This window comes from Protopterus annectens, chromosome 14.part0 (genome assembly GCF_019279795.1).
Source record: "Protopterus annectens isolate FY-2018-M chromosome 14.part0, PAN1.0, whole genome shotgun sequence".
In the NCBI taxonomy this organism is placed as follows: domain Eukaryota; kingdom Metazoa; phylum Chordata; order Ceratodontiformes; family Protopteridae; genus Protopterus; species Protopterus annectens.
Window position 1 is genome coordinate 751,918,468 of NC_056748.1, and position 27,148 is coordinate 751,945,615.

A 27,148-nucleotide genomic window follows, 5' to 3' on the forward strand; every position below is an offset into this window, starting at 1 on the left:
CAGCACCCTTAGGCGGAAAACTGGCATTATTTTCGAAAAATTGGCATATTGTCACAAAAGGCAAATGGATCCTGGACATTATAAACAGAGGCTACAGGTTCCATTTTCACACCCTTCCACAAAAGAGAGGCATGCCAAACCTGCCACACAATCAAAGGGCAGAGGCACAAAGACAAATTTCAGATCTCATGGACATGAAAGCTATTCAAGAGGTACCTACTCAAGAACAAGGTCAAGGTTTTTATTCCAGACTATTCCTGGTACCAAGGAAGGGAAAAGATTGGAGACCTATTTTGGACCTATCCATCGTGCCAAAATTCAAGATGCTCACATTACAGCAGCTTCTTCCCATGCTGGGCAAGGAGTCTTGGCTGGTAACATTGGACCTCAAGGAGGCATACCTGCATGTCCCAATCAGACAAAATTGCAGAAGATACCTCAGATTTCTTGCAGGTTCAACCCGTTATCAATTCTCTGCATTGCCCTTTGGCTTATCTACTGCACCCAGAGTATTCACGAAATGCCTGGCATCAGTAATTGCCTACTGCAGACTTCAAGGGATACAAATATACCCATATTTGGATGACTGCCTGATCCAAGCGGACAGCAAGCACATACTTCTGAAACATCTGGCTTTTGTAATAATGTTGTTGAATTCTCTGGGGTACACAGTCAACAAAAAGAAATCAAGGCTAATACCCTCACAAAAAAATAATTTTCCTGGGTGCCAACTTGGACACAAACACCCAGATGGCTTACCTCATGCCAGAGAAACAGGGGCAACTAACTCAATACTTCAGAAAACTAGCAAATTTCACCAGGCTGACTGCAAGGAAAATCCTGCAGGCTCTGGGATTCATGGCATCTTGCATCCTACTAATCCCATGTGCAAAGCTGCATATGAGGAAACTTCAATGGTACCTGAAAAACCTATGGTCTCAACACAGCCACAGATTGGAAACAATAATACCACTGATTCCATGTCTTCAAAAGGAATTTCTGTGGTGGGCTCAAGCATGCCAACGAAACACAGGTCTCCCATTCTGCAAGCCTCAAGCAAATCAAGTCATCACAACAGACGCCTCGGACTATGCCTGGGGGGGGCGCACATGACAGATCGGTGCATTCAGGGCAAATGGTCCCAAAAAGAAAAGCACCTACACATCAATCAAAAGGAAATGCTAGCAGTAATAAATGCTATTATGGCTTTCAAAGACCTTCTGCATCCGGCCAACTATTGTTAAGGACAGACAACACCACAGTAATGTGGTACATAAACAAACAGGGAGGAACCCATTCATACCCCTATGCAGGCTGGCCATGTCACTTTGGAACATGGCTCTGGAATTACAAATCGAACTTCAAGCACAGTACTTGCCAGGCAAGGAAAACATGCTGGCAGACAACCTAAGTAGAAATATGACAGAACCACATGAATGGAAGTTGCACCCTCAAGTTTTTACAGAAATAATTCAAGCATGCGGACGGCCAGACATAGATCTCTTTGCCTCCCACAAAAATCACCAATTGACAAAATTCTGCTCAAGGAGTTTTCATCCACAGGCCTGGAGAGTGGACTCTCTCTCTTTCAGTTGGACAACAATGACAGTTTACGCCTTTCCACCTCTTCCTCTGCTGCCCAAAGTTCTATTAAAAACCAAAGAAGATAGGCCAAAGATGATTTTCATTGCTCCAGACTGGCCAAGACAGCACTGGTACCCACTCCTGAGGAGCCTGACGCATTCCCCACCATGGACGCTACCTCTAATGCCTCTTCTTCTGACTCAGCACAGCTTCAAAACTCTTCACAGTCAGCTGAAAACACTCAATCTGGCTGCATGGAAGATTCCTTAACTTCACAACAGATCCTACTCTCCAAGGAGGTGCAGGATGTCATTTTGGAGGCCAGAAGGCCTTCTACTAGGAAAGCTTACTCCGCAAAATGGAAGCGATTTTATGTCTGGAATGAGAAAAAGGGCCAGAATCCTGGAATACTGAATTTACCTCAAATATTACAGTATCTAGCTGAGCTGCTAAGCAGTGGACTTTCATTCTCCTCCATCAAAATCCATGCCTCAGCCATTTCTGCAGAATACAACACTGATCCTCCTTCATTCTCTCATCCCCTCTTAAGACAGTTCCTCAGAGGGGCTAAGAATATAAACCCCCCAAGGAAACAACCAATACCTGCTTGGGACTTCAATTTCATTTTAGAAAAGCTGACCTTACCTCCTTTTGAGCCAGCTACCTCAACAGATTTGCAATATTTGTCCTGGAAAACAGCCTTCCTTCTGGCTATCACCTCAGCTCGCAGGGTATCGGAACTACAAGCACTCATGTCTGTGCAGCCTTTCATCATTTTCCATCAGGACAGTGTTTCCTTATGAACCAATCCGTCCTTTATGCCAAAGGCGGTATCCAGGGTAGCTTTGAATCAGGATATTCACTTACCTACCTTTTACCCTAATCCTCAAAACAAAGGGGAGAGACTACTACATTCCTTGGACATCCACAGACAGCTACGTTATTATTTGGACAGAACAAAGCCTTTCAGAAAATCAGAACAACTCTTTGTGTCCTATGCTATAAGAGCTCAAGGGAAGCCAATTTCCAAACAGACAATCTCAAAATGGATAGCCCACTGCATACGCTTTTGTTACTCTTTTCATGGTAAAACTGTGCCTGCAGGCATCAGATCTCACACCACAAGGGCCTCAGCTACCCCTGCAGCTTTCCTCAGAGGAGTTCCTACCAAAGATATTTTGGAAGCAGCCACTTGGAGTTCTGTGCATACCTTCTCCAAGCGCTACCACCTACCATTATACTCCAAAACTAGTGCAGGCTTTGCCACTGCAGTATTGCAGGGCATCCTGGCTCCTCCTAGTTCCACCTAGTGCCTACCACCCCTTTTTTAGCTTTGGGATTCTACCCATCTGTTATGACTGCAGCTGTATGCACGATGAACATAGTACAGTTTTGTTCCTTACCATAAATGTAGATGTTCGAGTGCTAATACAGCTGCAGTCCAGGTTTCCCTCCCTCCTTCCCCTCTTGGGACAGGCCTATTGGCTAACACCTCCTCATACAACTTGATTGGGGTATTCATTTATGGTGTATTTGCTTGCAACTACTGTTTGTTGATTATATTGCACTGCATTATTACAGAAATTTATGTATTGCCTTCCTTCTGGGGGCACCTGACATCTGGGGCAAGAAAAACTGAAGAAAATGGCGTTGGCTGGATCTTTTATACCCCTGTCGCACTGACGTCAGGGAAGAAGCGACGACAACCAACGCCAGACCTAGACTTTGGAATTCGGCTGACTGAGGACCCACCTGATGGCAGGAAAACCCATCTGATATGACTGCAACTGTATTAGCACTCGAACATCTACATTTATGGTAGGTACAAAACTGTACTTTCTTCACTTTGATTCTTGGCTGGGGTGCCTTCTGTGCAGAGTCTGCATGTCCTCCCTGCATTTGTGTGTGTTTTCTCTGGGTGCTCCGGTTTCCTCCCATGTTACAAAGACATGCGTCTGGAGCATTTCTCCCTGGGCCTCAGCTGAAATCTGGCTATGTTCCAAGTCGGAATTTCCCGGTAAACAAATGTTAAATAAATAAATAAAAGTTGCTTCCCATTGAAACAGTGTTTTGTGGTGTTAAAGACCACACAAGGACCAGCTCCCTGTTCATGACAGGGGGAATAATGCTAGAAGGGATTTCACTGCAGAGAGTGGGGGGGGGGGGGGGTGAGGTGAAGTTAGAGCTAAATTTATCAGCCAGTAGATTCATTATGTCACCCTGATCAGTGAAAGTTGTGCCATTACCACCAGCTCTGCACACTACTGAGTTACCTTGATGGTTCTGGATGAAACTAAAGAAGGCCTTGCAATTGCCCTTAGGCTGGGAGGCTATCCTGACCTCATAGCTGGCCTTGTTGGACTTCACTAGACCTCTTAGTTTCTTGATTAGTTGAATCAGAGGCCTCTTGTCTCTATGAGAGTTGCTGTTTCTGATTCTACTTCTAGCCGTGACTGTTTTTCTTTTGTTATATACCATATTAAGTATCCACTAGTGAGACTTGTTTTTGGTGTAAGATCTGAGCTTGCTTGTGGTAGGTATGGCAGCCTCAATGCAGGGTTTTACATGTTTGTGAAGGGATTCTGTAAATAATTATACATAGGTGGATTTGGGGTTTGGGGGAGCTGTGAATGTTGACAACTGTCATCTAATAGGATGTACTTTTCTTCAGAATACTTCATAGGATCATAGGAGGTTACTAGGCTATCGACCCGGAGGTAATTTCAAGCAGAGCCGTCTCATTCCAATGTAATACCATAGATACTCTAGTCAATACACAAGACTGTATTTATTAATGACTGTCCATGTCCAGGAGAGGGCTGTGGGTGCTATCCCCAGTAAGAAGTTATGGTGCCCCATTTACTTGTCCTGGTTCTTTTTGAACAGTGTCATAGAGGTGCTCTGCTTCACATGAATTGGCACGCTATTCCAAAGATGCGGCAGTTGCTGGGAAACAAATCTGTCCCTCCAGCATGTCCTATTCAAGTCATAGGCCATATTTAGGTCCCTGGAATGGGTAGCTCTATTCCTGTTTCATTTACAGATATGCAGCAAATTCATTAGATTTGGGTCGGAGATTGCTCTGTAAGCGAGGCATAAGTCTAGCCTAAGTCTGTACGATACTGAGTATAGTGACAAGGACTTTAGTCGATCTGTGTAAGGCATGTGCTGGAGTCCCTTGATGATCTTAGTTAGAAACCTCTGAGGTCTGTCCAATTGCTGAAGGTGCTTTGTATGGTACATGCCAAAAGGGGTGTTATACTCAATTATGAGCCTGATTAGTGATGAGCGTAGAGGGGTTATAACTTCCTTTGCTCTGGAGGTGATGCCTTTGTTAATCAAGTGTGCTAAGTAGAAAGCTTTCCTTACTATAGTAGACACATGGTGGCCAAAGTTAAGGTCCCAGTCTACTTGTGATCCCAAATCTGTTACCACTTCGAAGGTACAAAGGGTATTGTTGTTAATTTGATACTGTGAAGGGAACTTTGTTTTTACAGAAGGGAATGAGGATGCATTTCTTTGCATTCCGTTTGAGACCATGACTGACACACCAGTTGTTGGTCCTGTGTAAGATCCTCCTGCAGTATACTGACATCATTTGGGAATTCAGTAATTGCAACAAGTTTACAGTCATCCTCAATCTTGGTCAGCCACTGCCCCTTAATTTTGGTCTGAAATTCTGAGAAGTATATACCAAACAATAGGAGGCCTAGCACTGACCCTTGTGGCACTCCACTAGTGATAGGTCTGCTGGTTGATGTGGAGTCACCTACTATGATAGTGTGTGACTGGTTTGTGAGCTAGATGGCAACCCATCTTACAACAAAGGGGTTTACATTCAGTTTGCTAAGTTTATTGGTAATGCCTGTGTGTGGGATTGTGTCAAAGGCCTTTGCCAAGTAGAGATATTCTGTGTGCACAGATTTGCCCTTGTCAGTGGTCCAGGTCAGATTTTCAAATAAATCCACCAAGTTTAACAGGCAGGAAGTGCCCTTGACAAAGCCAAATTGCATTGGATCCAGGGTCTGGTTGTTGCCTATGTCTTTATTTATGAGGTCCATGATGATACATCCCGTGGCTTTACAGATGAGGCTGATCAGCATATGGGTCTGTAATTCCCTGGGTGTGTTGCTAAGCCACCTTTGTGGAGGGGAACAACCTTTGCTATTTTCCATTCCTCAGGAGCAAAGCCAGTGGTTAGGCTATGTTTGAATAGGGTATTTAATGGTGTTGCTAGTTCATATTTTAGTTTGTTTAGAAGACAGCCTGGGATGCTGGCTGGTCCCATAGAGGCTGTGTTGTTTGCCTTAGACAAAGCTTTAATGCCCTGATCTTTGGATATGTAGGGTAGGGGGGAGTTGGAAGCAAGGCTTGTGGTAAGTTTGGAGGGATAAGGGATTGAAATTTTCTCCAAATCTGTCTGCTACCAGGTTAGCTATCTCTGCAGGATCAGTGTGTGTGATACCGTTAGTTGTTAGTTTGGCACATTCTTGGGTTCTACCTTTTAAGCTACGTACTTAGCTGTAAAAGGCCTTATGATTGGCTGTGACTGCTAAGTTTTTCTTAAAGCTACCATTAGAGGATTTGACATGTTGTCTTATTTGCCTGTTGAGGCTGAGGAGGGGGTATTTCCATTGTTGTAGCCTCACCTTAATTTTCTTAGACAGCAACTTTTTGCATTTGTTGTAAGGTTTGTTGATGCTGGATGTCCATCAGGGTGGGTATTTTTTACTTGGGGCCCTGGATTTGATTCTGTCTGGAACAGCTGAGTCTATGCACTTATACAAGTGATTGTATAGGGCTTTAGTATAAGCTTTGGTGTAGTTACCACTTCCAGCTGGGGTTGTGGCTTGTGGCTTGGAATGCATTTTTACTGTCCCCTAGGAGGGTATAGTGTGCTTTGGTGAAGTTTTTAGTGTGACTTCACCCTTTGTGAGTTGTGGTGTTAGTGCCAGTTCGAAGGCAACTGATTTTTGGTTAGATTTAACTAATGAGGGTCTGACAGTTGCAGTAATGCATCTGTTTGTCATGTTAGTGAGGAGCAGCTCTATTATGTGTGTTTCTGTTGTTGGGGTTTGAACAGTTTGTTCCAGGGTATTTGAGCTAACAAGGTCAAGGAGCTTTTGCGCTAGTGAGTTAGGGCTAGAGTAGGTTTCCCAGTTGATGGTGGATAATTGAAATCCACCATGACCAGAGTGTTTGGCAATATTTGCATTGACTCCAGTTTGGTCAAGTAGGCCTTGTGTGCATCATGATCCATGGAGGAGGATCTATAACTAGCTATGACTTGAATGGGAGTCTTACCCACAGTAATATGAACATGGAGTAACTCCATGGAGTTTGTCCTGTCTAACTAGAGGGAAGGTGAATTTATCTCTAATATAGATAGAAACGCTGCCTCCTTTGGTTCTCACACATTCATTTTGTGGTCTGAAAGTGTGGAAGACGTTGTAGTTCCTAAATGTTACAGGTTTAGTTGAGTTTTTTGATTTGAGTTTTATTTTGTTCTTCCCATTATGTCTGTGCCTTAGTCTTTATTCAACAGATGAGAAAACCTGTTAATTTTGTCCAAGTACAAGGAGAGAACTGACATGATTGAAGTCATGCTAAGGTGTTATTCATTTAGTTACTACTCTACAACTTGTATGCTGTCAGACAATGTCTGTACTTGGTGAATGAGTGAATGGAGTGATTAAGTCTCAGTTTTCTGTACTTTCTTGCTGTACTTAACTGTTTTCCGCCTAAACGCAGATTTTCCAGCGTTTATTGTGATTTAAAAGCTTGTTTTTTTCACATATTGTGCTTATTTGACTGCCTGCACTTTTAAAAAGTTTTTTTTTTGTTTAAATAATTTAACTGTTGTAGGCTACACACTAAAGTGCAATAGCCTTTTCTGATCGTTTGTAGTCATTTAAAGCTGTTTTAAGTGTATTTTTTTTTTACTGTTTTTGCCTTATCTTTAAAAAAAAAAAATTCCTTGTTTCCCACCTTTCTAAGCTAGTATAGTCCAGTTTTCAGGCTAGTGCTGAATTCAGGGCTGTGATACTAGTTTCAGAGTTGCCCATACCTTACTTGGATAGAAGAAAGTTTCTCTCTTCACCTGTGAGAGAGGGGAGCTTTGAGCAAACTGCCTGTCCCTGCAGGAGTGGTTCCAACCCAAAAGTTAGTAGTTTATTGGCCATTTTGGGCTAATTTCTATCTCTTTAATGTCCCTACTATAAAAACCGCGTTTGCACGGTTTTGCACACTGGGCAGTGCTGGTTAGCTAGAGTTAAATTATTTCCGGCTCCACTAAGTCTTCTCTTCAGTTTTTCCCTTGAAACTAGTCTAACTCTCAACCTAAGTACTCATAAAGAATCTTACAGCCCAGCACTTGCTCAGACCTAATAGCAAGCACTAATATACCCCTGACACTGATTGCCCAGCAAGGCAAGGCTCTTTATTCACCCCTCACCAACCAAGCGACTAAGCAGCTCACCCTACTATTCAGGCATGACCAAAGGGCAACTTCAGGTGCACTCTCCAGTCCAGCTGGTGAATCTGGGTATCCTGAGGCAATGTTACAACTGCCTCATGTACACAGACAATCCTCTCCTCCTACCACAAAACACTAACATCTGTGAGAGATGCAATTATACAGCCAAACTGGAAGCTAAGCTGTCTACACCCAAGACTGGAACAGACAGTCAAGAGGAGAAGGTTAACACTTGCACCACACCTCCAGCCACACACACACCTACTAAAACAGCAGTGGCAAAAAATACACATAAATACACAAAATCATACTCGGAGGCTCTAAATAAAAACCTGCAAAAGCATCAGAGACCTCCAAAGCAGACACCCAAACAACCTTCAATTCCCGTCACAAATCAGACAACACATAAAATACAAAATCAGTGTGCCGCACAATCACAGCCCTTAAGGCAAAATAACATACCTAACACACTAGTAATAGGTGACTCTATAGTCAGGCACACTGACGTCCCACTCACTAGGCTGGACAAGCAGAAGGTTACTGTTAGCTGCCTGTCGGGAGCCAGAATCCGCCACATAACACAAGCACTCAGGTCACTCCAGAACAAGTACAAATATGACTGTCATTGTTCATGTTGGTGTGAATGACCTGAGATGTACCTCCCTGGACTACATGAAAAGAGACATGGAAGAGCTCTCTGATCATTCAACCCAGACTGGTATGACCCTGACCCTGAGTAGCATCCTGCTCTCACCAAGAATGATACCATGAATGTACCCATGAACTACCACATAGGCAGTAGTCTACTTAACACCAAAAGTGTGATAAAAGACCTTGGGACACAGGTGGACAGTAGTCTCTTCTTTGGTAATCACATAGCCACAGTGGTCAGGAAATCCTTCTACATGGCACACCTCATCACAAAAGGTTCATCATCCAGAAAAAAAGAGGTTATTGTTCCCCTCTACTCATCACTCATTAGACCCATTATAGAGTACAATGCCCCTTTTGGTATGTACCTCACAAGACATCTACAACAACTGGAAAGGCCGCAAAATACCTCACAAAGAGGATTACTGGCTTCAAACAGATGCCTTACGCAGACAGTCTCAAAAAACTCCAGCTTTACTCCGTCGCATATCGCCTACTCAGAGACGATCTCTGCCTAACATACAAAGCTATGTCAAACCCAGAGCTGTTGGACATGTTCCACTTAAAGAAATCCCAATCCCTCCAAGCTACGCGCTCTAAGGACCTAAACCTTGTCACCACAATAAACAGAACATGCCAGAGGGATAGATTCCTGTCCCAGAGACTTCCCATACTCTGAAACAGACTACCTATCTATGTCAAACAGAGCTCCTCATTAGCACTCTTCAAGAAAAATCTTGATGATTGGATGGGTAATAGGAAATTCACCCCAGGGATCACTTCTGTGGTTCTGCTTGACAGGGGCACAGGATAATAATTTTCTTGGGTGGCGAAAGACAGGGTACCTTTTTAGCTGGGCTTGTATAGGCCCTAGGGCCAATAGCCTAGTACCTACCTATGAACCTCAGTATAAAGAAAAAATTATAAATTTCAACAATTGGCTAAGCTTCTGGTGTCATTCAAAGGGGATCCAGTGTCTGTTAGCCTGGGATGACATGCTCAACAAGCCACGTTGCTTCACAAGAGATGGCTTGCACCTGTCACCCCTAGGCTTTCGAATACTGGCCAAGGCTCTTGCTGCCCCCATAGTACCTTTTTTAGGCAAGGCTCAAAAGTCAAACCCACCTCTGTAAACAGCACAACTAACAAAAAACTGAGAGTTATGCTACTCACCGCCAGGAGTTTAAATCTCAAAATGCACGCACTCGAAGCACTCCACAGTATGGCGAATGTCGACATCTGTGCAATAACTGAATCCTGGTTCAAGGCTTCAGAGAGCACCACAGCACTACCAGGCAGCAACTCATACCACATGTTTCGGCCACAGAACATCCATATTCATCAAGGGTACCTACACCTCCAGGTTAGTGGTGCAGCATGATACCTCTGAGATCATTCATGTGCAACTAACATCAGGCAAATCTGCAATGCAAATTGTGGCCTGCTACAGATTACCCTTCATGACCCAGGACCACCACTTCATCTTTCTGGAGACACTGGAAAACATGAAGGTCCTACCGAGCACCCTGATATTGGGCCATTTCAATTGCCCTACCATTCACTGGGAAAACTACTCGAGTACAAATTCCCAGGCCCAGCGCTTCCTGGAATTCATCAACTCAAATGCCCTGGATCAGCTGGTAAACTCCCCTACTAGAAGTGAAAACATATTGGACCCGGTCATCACCAACATGGGTGACAGGTGTTCCACACCGGAGGTCAACCCATCACCGGTTAGATCAGACCATAAACTAATCACTCTGGATGTCCACACCCCACCACCACCCCCAACTAGGGAAACCACAGTAAAAAACTTTTCTAAAGCAAACTTCACTTTACTTAAGACAGAGGTGGTAAGTTTTACATCCCCCACGCTAAAGGATAACGCTGCCCAAGATGCAGAAACCTTTACAAATGAACTCTATGAGCACCTACAAGGATTCATGGATTATGCTATCCCTAGCAAAACCATGACTCACTCCTCTAAGAGAAGGAAACCAGTTTGGTGGACCCCTGCAGTAAACAGGCTATACAATAGAAGGAGGAAACTAGTTCAGAAAAAAAGCAAATCCTAAGAAGGAAAGACATCCCTGATCAGTATCAATAAGAAACTAAGGTCCCTCATGAAATCTTCCAAGGCTAACTTCGAAAGAAAAATAGCCAAGGATTCAAAAGATAACCACAAAGCCTTCTTTAGCTATGTTAAGAATCTATGTGGCAACTCACAGATATGCATTGAACTAGTGCAAAATAGCACAGAATATACTGAACCTACTGATATTGCCAACATCCTGGCAGATAGGTTCAGTGCAAACTTCAACCCCCTCTCACCTCCAAAAGGGCCCACAACAATACCAGAAAAGTGTAGTGTCCCAAAAATCACAGATGCACAGGTGAAAATAGCCCTTTCAAAAGCCAAAAACACAGCGTCAATGGGACCAGATGGTGTTCCAGGCTGCGTCTTGCATGAACTACAGAACAAACTTACCCCCCCCCCCACCTAAACATACTGTTCAACCTCAGCCTCTTCCCAGGCTACGTGCCCGTAGAAAGGCGCACAGCAATGGTTATTCCTCTCCACAAAGGAGGAGCCATAACTGACCCTGGTAACTATCGCTCCATAAGCCTGACTAGCCTGGTCTGCAAGGCTATGGAGCGCATCATCATGGAGCTCATTAACAAAGACATTGGGAACCTCCAAACACTTGACCCGACCCGGTTCGGCTTTGTCCGGCAGATCATACCTACTAAACCTGGTTGACTTCTTCAAGACAGTCACCAAGGCTATAGACGAGGGAAAGGTGGTTCACACAGCCTACCTTGACCTCGCCAAGGCTTTCAACACCATTCACCACTCGGGTATTACTGAAAAACTCACAAGCCTGAACATAAACCCCTACGTCACGAGATGGGTTGCCAACTGGCTTATAGACATAACTCACACGTTAAGAATAGCGGGCTCCAGGTCTGACTCTAAACCAGTCACAAGTGGTGTCCCGCAAGGCTCAGTCCTGGGACCCCTACTGTTCAGCATATACTTCTCAGAAGTACAGGCAAACACAGGAGGACTATGGCTAACCAAGTTCGCCAATGACTGCAAACTGGGAGCCATAATTGACTCTCCGACTGACACAGACATCCTCCAAAAGGGCCTTACTGAGACGGACACCTGGTGTCAAGTCATGGCCTCAAGCTAAATGCCAAAAAATTCATAGTCATCCCATTTGGGAAAAATACAACACCCACAAATTACCACATAGGTGGCAGCCCCCTTAATACAGAAGAGGTAATAAGAGATCTCGGGACCCAGGTAGATAGTAATCTCTCCTTTGACAATCATATTGCCAAAGTAGTTAGGAAATCCTTCTGTGTGGCCCATCTAATTACTAAAGGGTTTGCATCTAGAAATAAAGAGGTTATAGTGCCCCTCTACTTGTCACTCATTAGATCCATCATAGAGTACAGTGCCCCATTTGGGATGTACCTCACAAGAAACTTCCAATAGCTGGAAAGACCACAGACGTACCTCACCAAGAGGATTACTGGCCTCAAGCATTTGTTCTATGCAGCCCGATTGAAAATCTCCGGCTGCACTCAGTGGCATATCCCTTACTCAGAGGTGATCTCTACCTAACTTACAAAGCCATGTCCAACTCAGAATTGATGGACATGCTCCACCTAAAGAAATCCAAGTAACTGCGAGCCACGGGCTCTAATGAGCTAAACTCGCCACAAGAATAAATAGAACATGCTGGAGGTTCCTGTCAGAGACTCCCCATGCTTTGGAATAAATTCCAAATTACATCAGGCAGAGCCCTTCACTAACACTCTTCAGGAGAAACCTTGATGAGTGGATGGGTAACAGAAAATACACCCCTGGGATCACTTCATTGGATCTGCTTGACAGAGGATCAGTTGATTAATCAATGGGGCGGCGAAAGCCGATACACTCTGGCTAGGCTTATAAATGCCCTCGGGCAGATAGCCTAGTACCTACCTATGAATTATAACTGTTGTGTACATACACTATGCAGGAGTTTACTTGTGTTGTATGATAAGGCCCAACAGTATAGACTTGGAAGTTCACAAGCAGTCCATCCATTGCTAGCATGTCAGTAGAGCAGCATGTATCAAGACTTGTCATTCTGTCCTGCGAAGAAGGTAAGTAGTAGAAATTGGACTCAGCCTGTCATCTCCTTTCTTCAAGTACCCACTTTTGTGTAAAACTTGCTGCCAGATTCAGGGAGCCATCACGGGGATGATTACTTTATCATTACCAAGATCAAAGTGATACCTTATTACATTTATAAATAGAGCCTTTCAGGTAACATGACTGACACAGGAAAAATAAAATTCTATTCTATAAAAGTGAAAAAAATATCTGCAATACTCCAAATAATTTCTGTTACTTTTCTGTCTTCCAGTTTGAGGTTTATTCAGCAGTAAAAGATTGCAAGAATGACTGTATTACACAAAAACTTTGAAAGTTTGTTGCCGTGTTTAAAAAACAGTCATAGGTCACAAAGCCTTTTTTTAAAATTGTATAGCATTGTCTTCCAGTACCAGATTGTATAATTGTAGATGTTATGTAGTCCAATCTCACCTTCATTCTTACCCGTGGGGTTCGGATCCAAACCTTGGCTCCTACTCGGCCATACTCTAGCTCGAAGTCTTCAATTGACTCGTGGCTAAGAGGTATCCCATCATACAACAGGTCTATTCCCCAGATCTCATTTGCCACTTGTTACGCTCAGACATGGTCTCACTTTTTATAAACTTTTGACTTGTTACTCAAAAAAGCTATTTTCATAGCTCTGTGTGTGTGGTAGTGGTGTTGTACTGCCTTTGTTTTGCTTCTCTTGCTGTTTTTGTGGCCTTTTCGTTGGCCATTTTGGTATCCCATTCATTTCCTTTTTTCCCATGGGCTAGGCCCATTTAAGTTAAAGGAGCTAGTCCTCCCCATTGTTTCCGTGTGGTCTTTGGTTTGGTGATCCATTCTGTTAGCTTATTAGTGTTGTCATGTCTGGCTAGCGGTGCTGTCCTACCTTTGTTTCCCCGGGCCAGGCCCGTTTAAGTTAGAGGACCTAGTCCTCCCTGTAGTCTTTTTCCCACCGGTTACTAGGCCGTTTTTAGTTAGAGGCTCTAGTTTCCCGTGCGGGGTTTAGTTGGGTCCACTGTGTGTATGTATTGCTTTGTACCTGTGTGTGTTCTCCTTTATTCAACATGTCCAAGGACTCTAAGGAACACAGGCCTTCGGGCTTTAAAAAGTGTGTTGAATGCAACAGTAAAATGTCTTTGACTGATGGGCATTCTGTGTGCGTGTACTGCTTGGGAGCTATTCACCTCCATGAGTCCTGCTTGTTTTGTCATTCCTTCAGTCCCTGTGTACTACAGAAGAGGAAGAACAAGCTCATTTTGAAAGGACTGCGTAAACACTCCTTCGAGGAAGACTTTGCTAAGCCTTCCAGTACCTTATCCTCTCCAGCTAAAAAGGACAAAAAGACTTCTAAGAAGCGTTCTCTGGTTCCGTCTGTTAATTTGGAGCCGCCAGAGAAAGTTGCTAGAACAGCTTCTCTTTCTGTGGTTCATTTGCTTCGGTGCCGACAGTAGATAGTGTCGTGACTAAGTCCGTATTGGCTCCCAGCCTTTCTGAGCTGGTCACGGATATTTTGGTTCGGAACCAGTCTTTAGTTATTCGACTGGTTTCTCCTTCACACAAGTCCCCTTCTGCAGGGAGATCCAGATCTCCAACTATATCCTCCAGGTCCTCGAGGACCCTTTCCAATGAGGACGTTGATAGGAGTGGTGAAGAAACTGCTTCAGTTATCGGTGTTGGCCAATTTGATTTCGGCTCCGACGTTGTCGGCTCCAGAGCCTATGGCCTCTTCATCCTTTGTTGTTCCTCCTCCGAGCCTTTCTCGGCCTTTGGAGCCAGAGTTTTCGGTTCCATCAGGTGCTGTTATGTCGGTTCCAGTAACCTTGCCTCTCGGTTCTGATTTCAGCTCCGACCCCGTCGACTCCATCCATGGGGTCGAGGGTCCACGGTTCTCCGGTCGGACCTGAGGGGTAGGGCTCGAATCAATCTTCATCGGTTCTGAGCCTTCCTGTTGTTGCTTCGGCTCGAGTGAACTTGGACTTGACATCTTCTTCAGACCTCATCTAGTCGGCACCGAGGGCTACTACTGTATCCTCTACAGCTAGTCAGCCTTCGGAGCCGGGGGGAATCAGCCTTCGAGGTTATGAGGAGCATGCTGGCCAGGTCATCAGCTGCCACCTACAGCACCGATACTCTGCCCCCTCCGGTACCAGTGTCAGTTTTGGATCACCCTCTATCCCTGGGCAGCGGAGACCCAAAGCCTCAGAATACCTCCATGAGTGGTCCCTAACTTTCTGACATCTCCCCAGAGTTTTTGCCTGAGGAGCCTGCCAGAAAGAGATTATGTAATAGGAAACACCTCGACTCCCCGGATGAGTCTCTCACATTGCACACTGACCTCGAGGAGTCAGAGGGGTCTTCCAAGTCATCTTCTGAAGATATCTCTTTTTCAGATATCTTTGAGATCTTAAAGCAGAGAGGCGGCTGGCCCTGCAGTTCCCCTTCTGATGAGGAGTTGGTGTTCCTGAAGGCTTTCGGGTCTCAACCCTCTGCCTCTTGAGTTTCTCCCCCTTTCAATGAGCTACTAGATCATGTCTTTCGAAAGGTATGGGAAACTCCTGACACAGTGGAACTGGTCCCTAGAAGACCCAAAAAGTTTTTGTCTGTCCCCACTGACCAGGAATATCTAACAAAAGGCGTTCTAGTAGATGCCATGGTGGTGGCAGCAGCCACCAAGAAGGAACTTGCTGAAACTTCATCTACCGTCCATCTGCCTAACAAGGTGTCCCGGGTTATGGACGGGTATGGGAAGTGTGTGTTTACCTCTGCAGCCTTTACACTGCAGTCGCTGAACTACTTGACGCATTTTACAAGGCTCCAGAAAGATCTCCTAAAAGAGCTAGGAGATTCTCTACAGGGTAACATTTCTGATGCCGTGGCACAGAAGGTCAATGCACAGATGTCTACCCTAAATTCCCTTACCAACTCCTCCATGAGGCTGATCTCATACGCAGCCGATGGAGCGAGTAGGGCAGCAGGTTCTTGAGTTTCTCTTTGGAGACACTCCTGGATGCGCCTGTGCAATTTCGTGGAGGCCTTCAAGTCTACGTTTACCAATGCCCCCTTTAACGGTTCATTGTTGTTCAGAACCAAGGTGAAGGACACTCTCACTAGGTGCGAGCAGAAAGGAAAAACCCTGTCTGCCATGGGAGTCCATTTTTCCATGCTTCTAGACCTTACCCCAAGGGCCAGAAGGGTGGAAAATGTGGTTCAGGAAGTTGCAGAGGTTTTTTCAGGATGCAGAAAGTGATTCCCCCCTCCAGAGGCAGGGGAGGGGGTGGAAATTCATGTAGATGCTGCCCTTGAGGCAGAGGAGGCCTGCGTAACCAGGGGGACCGCGATTCCTTTCGTAGTTCTCCCTACCAGCGCTCCTGAAGGGAGGTCCAACTGTGCATCTCTGGAGCAAGTCGGGGGTTGCATTTCTTTATTCCCAGAAGCCTGGCAAGACATCACCCTTCTCCTCCCCCGCCAACCAAGAGAATCCCAGATGTTCCATCCAGTCACAGGGATTCCGCAACTTTAGAAATAAAAAAGTTGCTTTCAAAGAGAGCCATCCAGCCTGTCCCCACAGACAAAGTAGGATTAGGGACTACCTCCAGATTCTTTTTGGTACCAAAAAGAACAGGGGACCCGAGACCCATCTTGGGTCTCAGCCGATTTAACCTTCATGCACAAAAGTCCAAGTTAATACTCCCTCTGTTAGGGAAAGATGTGTGGATGTGCTCCATCGAACTCAAAGATGCTTACTACCATATCAAGATGGAAAGGGCATCAAGAAGTCATCTACACTTCCTGCTGGGAGCCAGTCATTTTCAGTTTCGCGCTCTGCCGTTTGGTCTCACCACAGCCCCCAGGGTGTTCACCAAATGCAATGCAGTGGTAACAGCTTACTTGAAACGTCAGGGATTCCAAGTGTTTCTGTACCTGGACGACTGGCTCCTTTCTGCCACTACCAGGCATCTACTGTTACAGACCAGGGATGCCACCATTACACTGTGCCAAAGGTTAGGAATTACTCTAAATTGGAAAAAAATCTGCCTTGTAGCCCTCACAGTGTGTCATTTTTATCGGCGCCAAACTAGATATGGTGCTCATGAGGGCCTTCTTACCAGAAGAGAGAATTCAGGCTCTACAACAGCAGGTCTATGCCTTACTACCATTGAGGAAGGTCAAGGCAAAAGTGGTCCTCAAGTTATTAGGGACCATGGCTGCCACGATCATGCTAGTTCCACTTGCCAGACTACACATGAGGGTTCTTCAGTGGCTGCTTTTTGCCCAGTGGTCACTACAGCATCTTCCAGTCTCCCATTCTATTCTGATTATGGACACGTGCAAGCAGGATCTACACTGGTGGCTTCAGGCCAGCAATGTCAACGTGGGAAAGCCTTTTGTTCCATCTTCTCCAGTTGCCACAGTGACCACGGATGCCTCCCAGATCGGGTGGTGGGGCATTATCTCGGCAGGACAGTCCAAAGCACATGGCAGGATCACGAGACCCATTTGCATATCAATATCTTGGAGATGAGAATAGTGCTATTAGCGTTGCAAGCATTTCAGAGCTTTCTCCCACTAGGGACAATTGCAATCCACTCAGACAACATGTCAGTGGTATGGTATCTGAGCAAACAGGGAGGAACCAAATCAATACCCCCTTTGCAGAGAGGCACTTCAAGTTTGGCAGTGGGTGGTGTCTTCCCAACACTTTCTAGTTGCAATACATACACTGGGGAAGTCCAATGTTATTGCCGACAGGCTGAGCAGAGCTATCCTAATGCCTCACGAGTGGTCCCTGAACAATTATGTTGCGGAGAAGATATTCTGCAGATGGGGTCAGCCTTGCTGCGATCAGTTTGCCAGCCCCCTCAATGCCAAATGCAGCAGCTACTTCACCCTTATCCCCCTGGAGGGGGAGACACCCAGGGACGCTCTGGTTCATGATTGGCCCTCCAGTCTTCTCTACGCCTTTCCACCATTACCTCTAATATCAAAGGTCATTCAGAAACCACAGTCTTTGGGAAGCAAAATGATTCTTATTGCCCCACACTGGCCTCGTCAGATTTGGTTTCCCTTCCTTCAACCCTATCTAATGGACAAGCCCTGGATTCTGGACCCAGCTCCAGATCTGCTGACTCATATTTCAGGACAGTTCCATCCCTCCATCTAGACCCTCAAGTTGACAGCTTGGCTGCTCCAGTTCCGTCCTTAGTCAGGCTTCATGATTTTTCCCCGGAAGTGGCCCATATTCTATCATCTTCCCACAAGCCTTCTAAGAGGAAGATTTATTCCAGTAAGTGGAAGAGATTTTCTATTTGGGCCCATGAGAGACATATTGATCCTTATACAGCGCCTATTTCTGCAATATTAGAATTTCTTTCTCAACTGTTCAGTCAGGGGTCAGCTGCAGCAACCATTAAAGTGCAACTGGCAGTGATTTCTACCTTTCACATTGCTAATGATTCTAACCTTATGGCTCATAGGCTTTGTGGGGCTTTGCTAAAAGGGACATTGTTACTCCGACCTCCAGTCTTTGATCCAGTAATGCCATGGGACCTCAATTTTGTATTACAGAAGCTCACCTCAACTCCCTTTGAGCCCGCAGCTACATGTAACATTAAATTCTTGTCATGGAAGACAGTATTCTTGGTAGCCATAACTTCAGCTAGGTGGGTCTACGAACTCCAAGCATTATCGATTAAGTCACCTTATTTGGTGTTCCACAAAGATAGGGTCTCCTTAAGAACCAACCCTTCCTTTGTTCCAAAGGTTGCCTCTGTTATCAATATCAACCAATCCATTGAGTTGCCTGTGTTTTTTCCTGAATTCTCCAACAAGGGAGAATTTAAGTTTCATCAGCTAGATGTTCATAGACAATTGCGTTTCTATTTACATAGGACAAAAGATTTCAGGAAATCAGATCAAATGTTTGTCTCATTTTCAGACACTAGACTTGGGGTTCCTGTTTCTAAGGTAACCTTGTCTTGCAGGATCTCCGATTGCATCTCATTTATTTATGCTTCCAATGGCAAAGAATTACCCTTTAAAGTGAACGTTCATTCTACATGATCTGTGGTTATCTCAACTGTGTTTCAGGCTAGGATGTCTATGGATATTTGTGCTGCAGCAACTTGGGCTTTGCCTCATACCTTTATTAGTCACTACAAATTAGATCTGGTCTCTAGAGGCAGATCTTCCTTTGGTTCCACAGTGCTCAAGAGTAGTTTTCACTGAGCCACCCAAGATCAAGGTGCTAGGGACGCTGTCCCATGGTTAAGAATGAAGGTGAGATTGGACTACATAACATCAAGAAGTTATGTACTCACCGTAATGTTCGATGTATGTAGTCCATCTCGCCTTACATTCTTACTAACCCTCTCTCCTACCCCCTCCTGGAGGTATAGTCTCTAGGTGTCAGTAGTCCTTTCTGTTGTGGTTGTTCTTCTTCTCAGTGTGTGTGTGTGTGTGTGTGTGTGTGTGTGTGTGTGTGTGTGTGTGCGCTTGCAGCAAACAAGATCTGGGGAATAGACCTGTTGCATGATGGGATATCTCTTAGCCACGAGACAATTGAAGACTTCGAACTAGAGTACGGCTGAGTTGGAGCTGAGGTTCGGCTCCGAACCCCTCGGGTAAGAATGTAAGGTGAGATGGACTACATACATTGAATGTCATGGTGAGTACATAACTTCTTGTTTTGCTCATAAAATTGTAACATCATTGCATTGCTTTTAAGAGAGTCAATGTTAATATATACATATTTCTCAGATAATTTACTTTTGTCTGTTTACTTTTTTTTCCAGAACATCGAGAAGACCTTAATAAGACCTACAGCTTTTAAACCAGTTGTGTCCAAAACAAGAAATGCTTCATTTCAGTACCTTACACCAAAGCCTGGTGGCACAAATCTTTCTGAGAGCCAAGGAAGCTTAAATGCACTTTTCAATAGTAACTCACTAGGAAGCGCTGAGAAGCGGAATTCCTTCAGCTGCAGAAACAGTGCTCATTCAGGGACAATGTCAGATTCTAGTAGAATGTCAGACTCCGGGAGGAACTCTCTATCCAGCTTGCCAACATACAGCACTGGTTGCAGCAGTCAACTAGAACCAGTCAGCAGTTCTATGGGTCACATAAACCTGGATAGTCATGGGAACCTTAATGGCTTTCAGGAAAGAAGTTCTAGAGGGTTGGCTGGACTGTCAAACTCAGACAGTGGACGATCTTCTTCTAGTAAAAGTACTGGCTCCTTAAATGGAAAAGGACACCCAATGTCTGATGGTGGATCACCTGTTGTTAATGATGAAACTGTTATAAATGAGCTAAAAGAAAAACTACGAGACCGAGAGCTGGAGCTGCTTCAGCTGAGGGAGAATTTAGATGAGAATGAAGCAGCAATCTGCCAGGTAAGATTACTTTGCTGCTGAAAAACATGTTTTCATTTTCATAAGAAACCAGGCTTAAAAAAACAGTAAAAATGCAATTTAGAAAGTTGTTTCTTTAGTTGTAACCAATATGGTTCTTAGTCTTGGGTTATTTTCTTTACTTTCATGACATTCCAATATGCCCCTCAAAATTTTGTGTTTGTAGATATCTTTGCTGTTTCTGACTTTTTAACATTATTTCTTTGCTTCTTCCGACTGTCTATCATTCCCCCATATTACTTGACATGTTTCATCCCTTCCTTTTGTACATTTTCCAACTTGTCTATTTTCCATTCTTCTGCCTTTTCTCATGTAGTTTTTGGCATTTTTTCTCCTACTTCGCTAATATACAGTCTTCCCCTGTATGCATCAAATATGGCATTTAATCTGTGTAAGGTAAGAGGTGTTGTCTGAGTGACATCTCACCCATACTTTTTTTGCCACGTGTCATGCAGTTTTAATTACTAAATATGCAGTTCTTTCTATTGTTTCTCGCAATACCTTTTCCCTTTAACAGGTATATTTTTGACCTGCTTTCATTGCAGTTCATGAAATTGTCATGATTTGCTTAGTCATCTTTTTTATGCAGGTATGTGTATGGATGTATGTGTATACGTTTTATGTATAATCCGCAGAGTATTTGAGTATAATACAGTGATTATATATTCCAATTGGCAGATGACTGTGATGGAGTCTTCCTGTGTGTCTGACTGTTTGTTCTTGTCTAATGCAGCTGTGCATTCTTCCTTTATCCCATCCTTCCAGGAACCCCAAGCCACTTTAAAAGCTGCACATGTCCTGGGTTCTGTTACACATTTTGGCAATCAGTTCCATTTGTCCCCAACCATCTTTGAAGAGTAATGTCTAGTCAAATGAGGATTGCACTGCATTTATTTAATCTACCTTTCAGGCCCCTCAGATAATATCTGCTGTTTCTTTTCCTTTCTTTTCAGTTTAATACCATTAGACTTCCCCCAGTTGTTTCATATTATGCCTGTTCTGTTCCACCTCATCTGAAGTGAAAAAATAAATAAAACCTTAAACTGCCTCAGTCTACATCACTCTTGCAACATTTTTCTGCATTTAGTGTCTATATCCATATATATATATATATATATATATATATATATATATATATATATATATATATATATATATATATATATATATATATATATATATATATATATATATATATATATATACATGTGTGTGTTTGTATGGCTAGATAGATATAACATACTTATAGATATATACATAGATGTATTGACTTAGCTTATCTCATATATATATATATATATATATATATATATATATATATATATATATATATATATATATATATATATGTGTGTGTGTGTGTGTTTGTGTATGTATGGCTAGATAGATATAACATACTTATAGATATATACGTAGATGTATTGACTTAGCTTATCTCTTTTTTGTCTCTGGATTCCAGTGTCCTATGAATGCATTTCAGCATTTAATTTATCTTAGAACTACTATTAACAAGTTAAAAGTCCCTGACTTTTTTTTCAGGTTTATCAGTGTGACTCCTCCTAATGCATAATATGTCACTTTAGGGTGGTCGTTACCTTTATGTAGAACAATGCTCCTGGATGAGTTAAAGAGATAGTTGTAATTTTTAAATCATTCATCCACCAAGATAATAATCTAGTTTTTGATACCATTGTCCAATTATTCTGCTGTTAGTTTACTGTCTTGCTTTTTAATAGTACGATTATATTACAAAAAATACTGCTACTTTATTAGCCTAGTAAATGTATTGTTGTATATGGTGGTGAATGCTATCTATTATCTTACCCCCTCCAGAACTGTATATAGAACCATACCTCTCAGCCTGCCAGCTCTCAAAAACCATAGCAGAGGATCCAAAATCATAGGTTATACACAAATGTGCACTTTCAAGGAGGGCAAAGTGCTCACGCAGGAGGCTCCTGTTTTTACATTTACACACGTGCGCACACACACACACACACACACACACACACACACACACACACACACACACACTTCCTGTTTTTACATTTACACACACACACACACACACACACACACACACACACACACACACACACACACACACACACACACACACACACACACACACACACACACACACCTCTCTCCCTCACTGTATATGTATATATTTACACAAACACCCACCTACAAAAACATGCTAAGGCTAAGGGAGCTGAAACTGTACAGCCCTCCCTACCTCTCATCCTGGATTACCCAGCAGACCTACTGCACAGAGGTCTATCCTTTTCCTCTATTAAAATTCATGCCTCTGCCATCTCTGCTCATTACAGCACAGAACCACCTCTCTTCTCACACCCTCTCATCAAACAGTTCCTAAGAGGGGCTAACAGCAAGGCCACCTAGAAGAACTCCTACCCCAGCTTGGGACCTTAACTTTGTGCTGGAAAAACTCACCCTACCCCCCCCCTTTGAAGCTGCAGCTTCAGTAGAGTTAACATTCCTCTCTTGGAAAACAGCCTTGCTTCTGGCCATCACTTCAGCTAGAAGAGTTTCAGAGCTACAAGCACTCATGGCTGTAGAGCCCTTCATCATTTTCCATCCTGACAGGGTCTTTCTCAGGACTAACCCATTCTTCATGCCTAAAGTGGTGTCCAGTGTGGCTCTCAACCAATCCATTCATTTGCCTACATTTTTCACTAACCCACTAAGCAAGGGGGAAAGGATTCTGCACTCTCTAGATGTGCACAGACAGCTCAGATTCTATTTGGATAGGACTAAATATTTTAGAAAAACTGACCAATTGCTAGTCAGCTTTGCAGCAGGGGCAGAGGGCAAGGCCATATCCAAACAAACAGTCTCCAAATGGATAGCACACTGCATCCATTTTTGCTACAAACAGCATGGGAAACCACCCCCAAAGGGGGTCAGGACACATTCTACCAGGGCAACCTCCAACTCTGCAGCTTTTCTCAGAGGGGTCCCCACCAGGGACATCCTGGAGGCTGCAACATGGGCTTCTGTTCATACCTTCACCAAACATTACCACCTGCCTATTTTCTCCAAATCCGGGGCAGGCTTTGCCACCGCAGTCTTGCAGGGCATCCTAGCTAGCCCCCAGTCTTCTTGACTGCCTCCACCCTTTCCTTCAGCTTTGGGAATCAACCCAAATGTGATGACTGCAACAATGAAACACAAAGAATGTAGTACAGTTGTGTACACTTACCATACATGTAGATGTTCGAGTGTATTCACTGTTGCAGTCCTGGTTTCTCTCTCTCTCTCTCTCTCTCTCTCTCTCTCTCTCTCTCTCTCTCTCTCTCTCTCTCTCTCTCTCTCTCTCCTCTTCCTCTCTCTCTCTCTCTTCCTCTCTCCCTCTCTCTCTCTCTCTCTTCCTCTCTCTCTCTCTCTCTCTCTCTCTCTCTTCCTCTCTCTCTCTCTCTCTCTCTCTCTCTCTCTCTCTCTTCCTCTCTCCTTGCAGGGAATTTGTGGTATTTAATTTCTCCTGGTGGTGTTCTTCCACCATAATCTAGCTCCCTATCTGGGGGCTCCTGAGAGTTGGGGCAAGAAAAACTGATGTAATGGCATCAGCTATCTGATTTAATACCACTGATGACCTGACGTCAGTCCTGGAGTGACAGCAACCAACGCAAAAATAGTAAGACTCTGGTATTCAGGGCAACTGAGGGCTACCCCTGGCAGGATAACCCAAATGTGATGACTGCAACAGTGAATACACTCGAACATCTACATTTATCGTAAGTGTACACAACTGTAATTTTCCTAGGATGCTAAGCTTTGCTATTGATGGGAAACCCACTGGAAGTCACTAGGTAGAGTGTAACAGATGACAAGAAATGGGACATATGCACAGAACTTCAGATGTTATTTAAGGATTGGTATTTATGTGCTTTGATTAGCTTTCATGTCATATCTGTAGTGATGTATTTTTAAGGACTATTAATGTGTATTATGTATATATGTATGAAAGACTGATCTGTTTAAATGCTGTATTCAAAAACACCTGCTACAAACAATTTGAGCACTCATATTACCAACAATTCCTAACACTAAAAGTATAAAAGATTGCAAAAGGAAAACAGTTTCCTTTTGCAATCTTTACTCCAAAATCCCTCCATAACACTAGCTGAAATTTGTCTGAATAGTAGTAGTGTTACAGAGGTTTTTTTTTTTTTAAGTAAAATGTATGATTACTGAGTTGGAAGCCCCCCTATACCACTTCTGTAATGCATAATAACTTTAGCCCTAACTCTAGTCCTGCCCCTTACCCTAATTTTACACCTTGCATTAAAAAAAATCCTTTTGAGAACATTACCAGTACGTACAACAGGCTCAGGCATGCCCCATCTGGCACCAACACACTGTCACCACACTAGATCAGTCCCCTTATTTAACCTTTAATCTAACACTAACCTTCATACACTTCCAAGTGTGTGTGTGTGTGTGTGTGTGTGTGTGTGTGTGCGCACGCGAGCAAGCACGCACGCACACACCCACACAAATGTATAACTGATGTTAGGTCAGATGAACACTCAGTCTTTAGTGATGCGCTGTGATGTCAGGCTAAAGTCAAGTCACATTACTTTGCATGATATTACTAGGTTTGTTGATTCAGCCTTTACTGCAAGACCCATATAAGACTGTTTCTAATGTTTGCTGAGGTCAGTTTTTGTTTTCTACTTGCTGTAAGCCAGTGCTTTGAAGTGTGGCAAACATTCATGCAATTGTATATGTAAAATATGCGTATGTGTATTACTTTGTAAACAATGCTATGCTATTTGCTTATTTTTATTTATTTAGTCATAAGCATTAAGCCTTTTCTCCAAATGCACATATTAACCTTGCACAAGGTTAGCCGTAAAAAGAGTGATAATAGTAATAATAATAATAAAAAAAATATCGGGATAATTGGGGTTTGTTGTAGAGTAAGCACGATCGCTGACAAAGCAAACAGATGTCTAGCCTTTCTGGAAGGTGTGCTGCATTTTAGCTTATTTGAAGATATGTCAAAGAATATACAGGTTGGCAGCAGGCTTGTTTAGATTTCATTATTACTGACCAGACCACTGAAAGTCTTCAGTTTAAGCTTTTGCCGTGATTGTCTTTATCTCCTTCCATACAGTTTCTCTGTTGTACTGTACAACTTTCTATTTTTGGTATAGAATTTTGTCAGCATCTGCTGCTGTCTTCAGCTGAACCCTTTTTTGACAGAGTTGTTTAACTATGATATTCAGCTGTGTTAAGCATAACATACTGTAGATGCTGACATTATTTTGTCATGCTTTCCAGTGTAATTGTACCCTTGTTATTTTGCTTTTAAAATGCCATCCAACATCATTATCATTGTGTCAGACTATCTTCTCTGATTCTTAAACGTTGCAATTTTGTTTCATTCTGTAGGGGAGAGATGAATGGTTTAGTGGTTGCATATAAAAAGATAGTCACTCAAGTTTTACCTTACCACACTGTAAGTGTTATCACTGTAATTGTAATAAGTGTTCTGTGGTAGTAATTTAACATTCAGTTGCTTCTCGGACTGGTGTTACTTGTCTTTAGTGTCTATACATAGTATAGTAGTCATACAGTACTTCTGACCCTAGGAGAAGGAACAGCTCAGTGAAATAGAACAGTTTTGTTAGGCATCCTTGTAAAAGAAGCAGTGTGTTTTTCGACTTCCAGAATTTCAAACATGTAAAAAAAAAAAAAAAAAAACACAACAGTAACTCACTTTCTAAGTGTTAGCATGGGTCTACACCCCCCACCCCCTGTAACTTTAATATACCAACTCTGAGGTCGCACTACAGTGCGGAAATGGAAATCTTTCCATTCCACACTGCACGGAGATGTCCGTTGCACATGGTAGGGATTTAAAAAGTTGAACATATGGTCTCGGCCATGTGGGTTTCGACTTTATGGCATTTCAACCATGTGTAGGGGACCCATATGTGTATATATATATATATATATATATATATATATATATATATATATATATATATATATATACATATATATATATATATATATATATACATATATATATATATATATATATATATATATATATATATATATATATGTATATATATATATATATATATATATATATATATATGTATATATACATACACACACACACACACACACATATATATATATATATATATATATATATGTATATATATATATATATATATATATATATATATATATATACACTCTAGGCTTGCACATGCAACATACTCCTGAATCTCAAATGACAAATCAGTCAACACGTTTTTCATCATTTGATACACAGATACTCTTCAGATATTTGTTCACTATTACTCAGAAAGATCAGCTTACTTCTTTTCTAACAAGGTCTTTCAAGTGTTTTCCTATGGGATTGTAGCTTGCTTCCTTCCTTTGTGGCAGGGCCTCACAATGTTTTCCTGTGAGACTTCAGCAAAGGTGGTCTCTGTGTTTCGCTGAAGTCCTTATACTCTTGAATGATACCTCTCAACCTCTTAAAGCAGAAAATCTGGACAAAGCCACAAATAATGAGGGGACAAAGGCCCAAAAATAGGGACACTTTTTAAATATTGCTCTTACAAACTTAGAAAGTTACTAGAATACTAGGTTTTGCAGTAGCATGAATTTTCTGAAGAAAATGAAGTCTAAATCTCAAATGTCTGCTTTTATTTTCTCAATAACGTCCTCAGTGATTTGCCAGTAATTTGTCAGAAAACCACAACATTATAAGAAACAGACCAAAATATGCAGCAAAAATCTGGAGTTGCGAGGTATGTATTGAATGTCTTTTTGAAAATAATTTTTGGGAGGTTTAAATAATTTCAGTTGGTCCAGTTT

The 27,148-nt window shown here is 42.9% G+C and overlaps 1 protein-coding gene across 2 annotated transcripts in view; it reads left to right on the top strand.

Annotated features, from left to right (window-relative positions):
* The window catches only part of LZTS2 (leucine zipper tumor suppressor 2), a 1,975,510-nt gene that overhangs the window by 1,804,360 nt on the left and 144,002 nt on the right, over positions 1-27,148 (top strand). For both annotated transcript variants that reach the window (XM_044056488.1, XM_044056489.1), the window contains one exon: positions 19,661-20,260. In XM_044056488.1, coding sequence (XP_043912423.1) covers positions 19,661-20,260 — 600 coding nt within the window. The remainder of the gene's footprint in view (positions 1-19,660; positions 20,261-27,148) is intronic.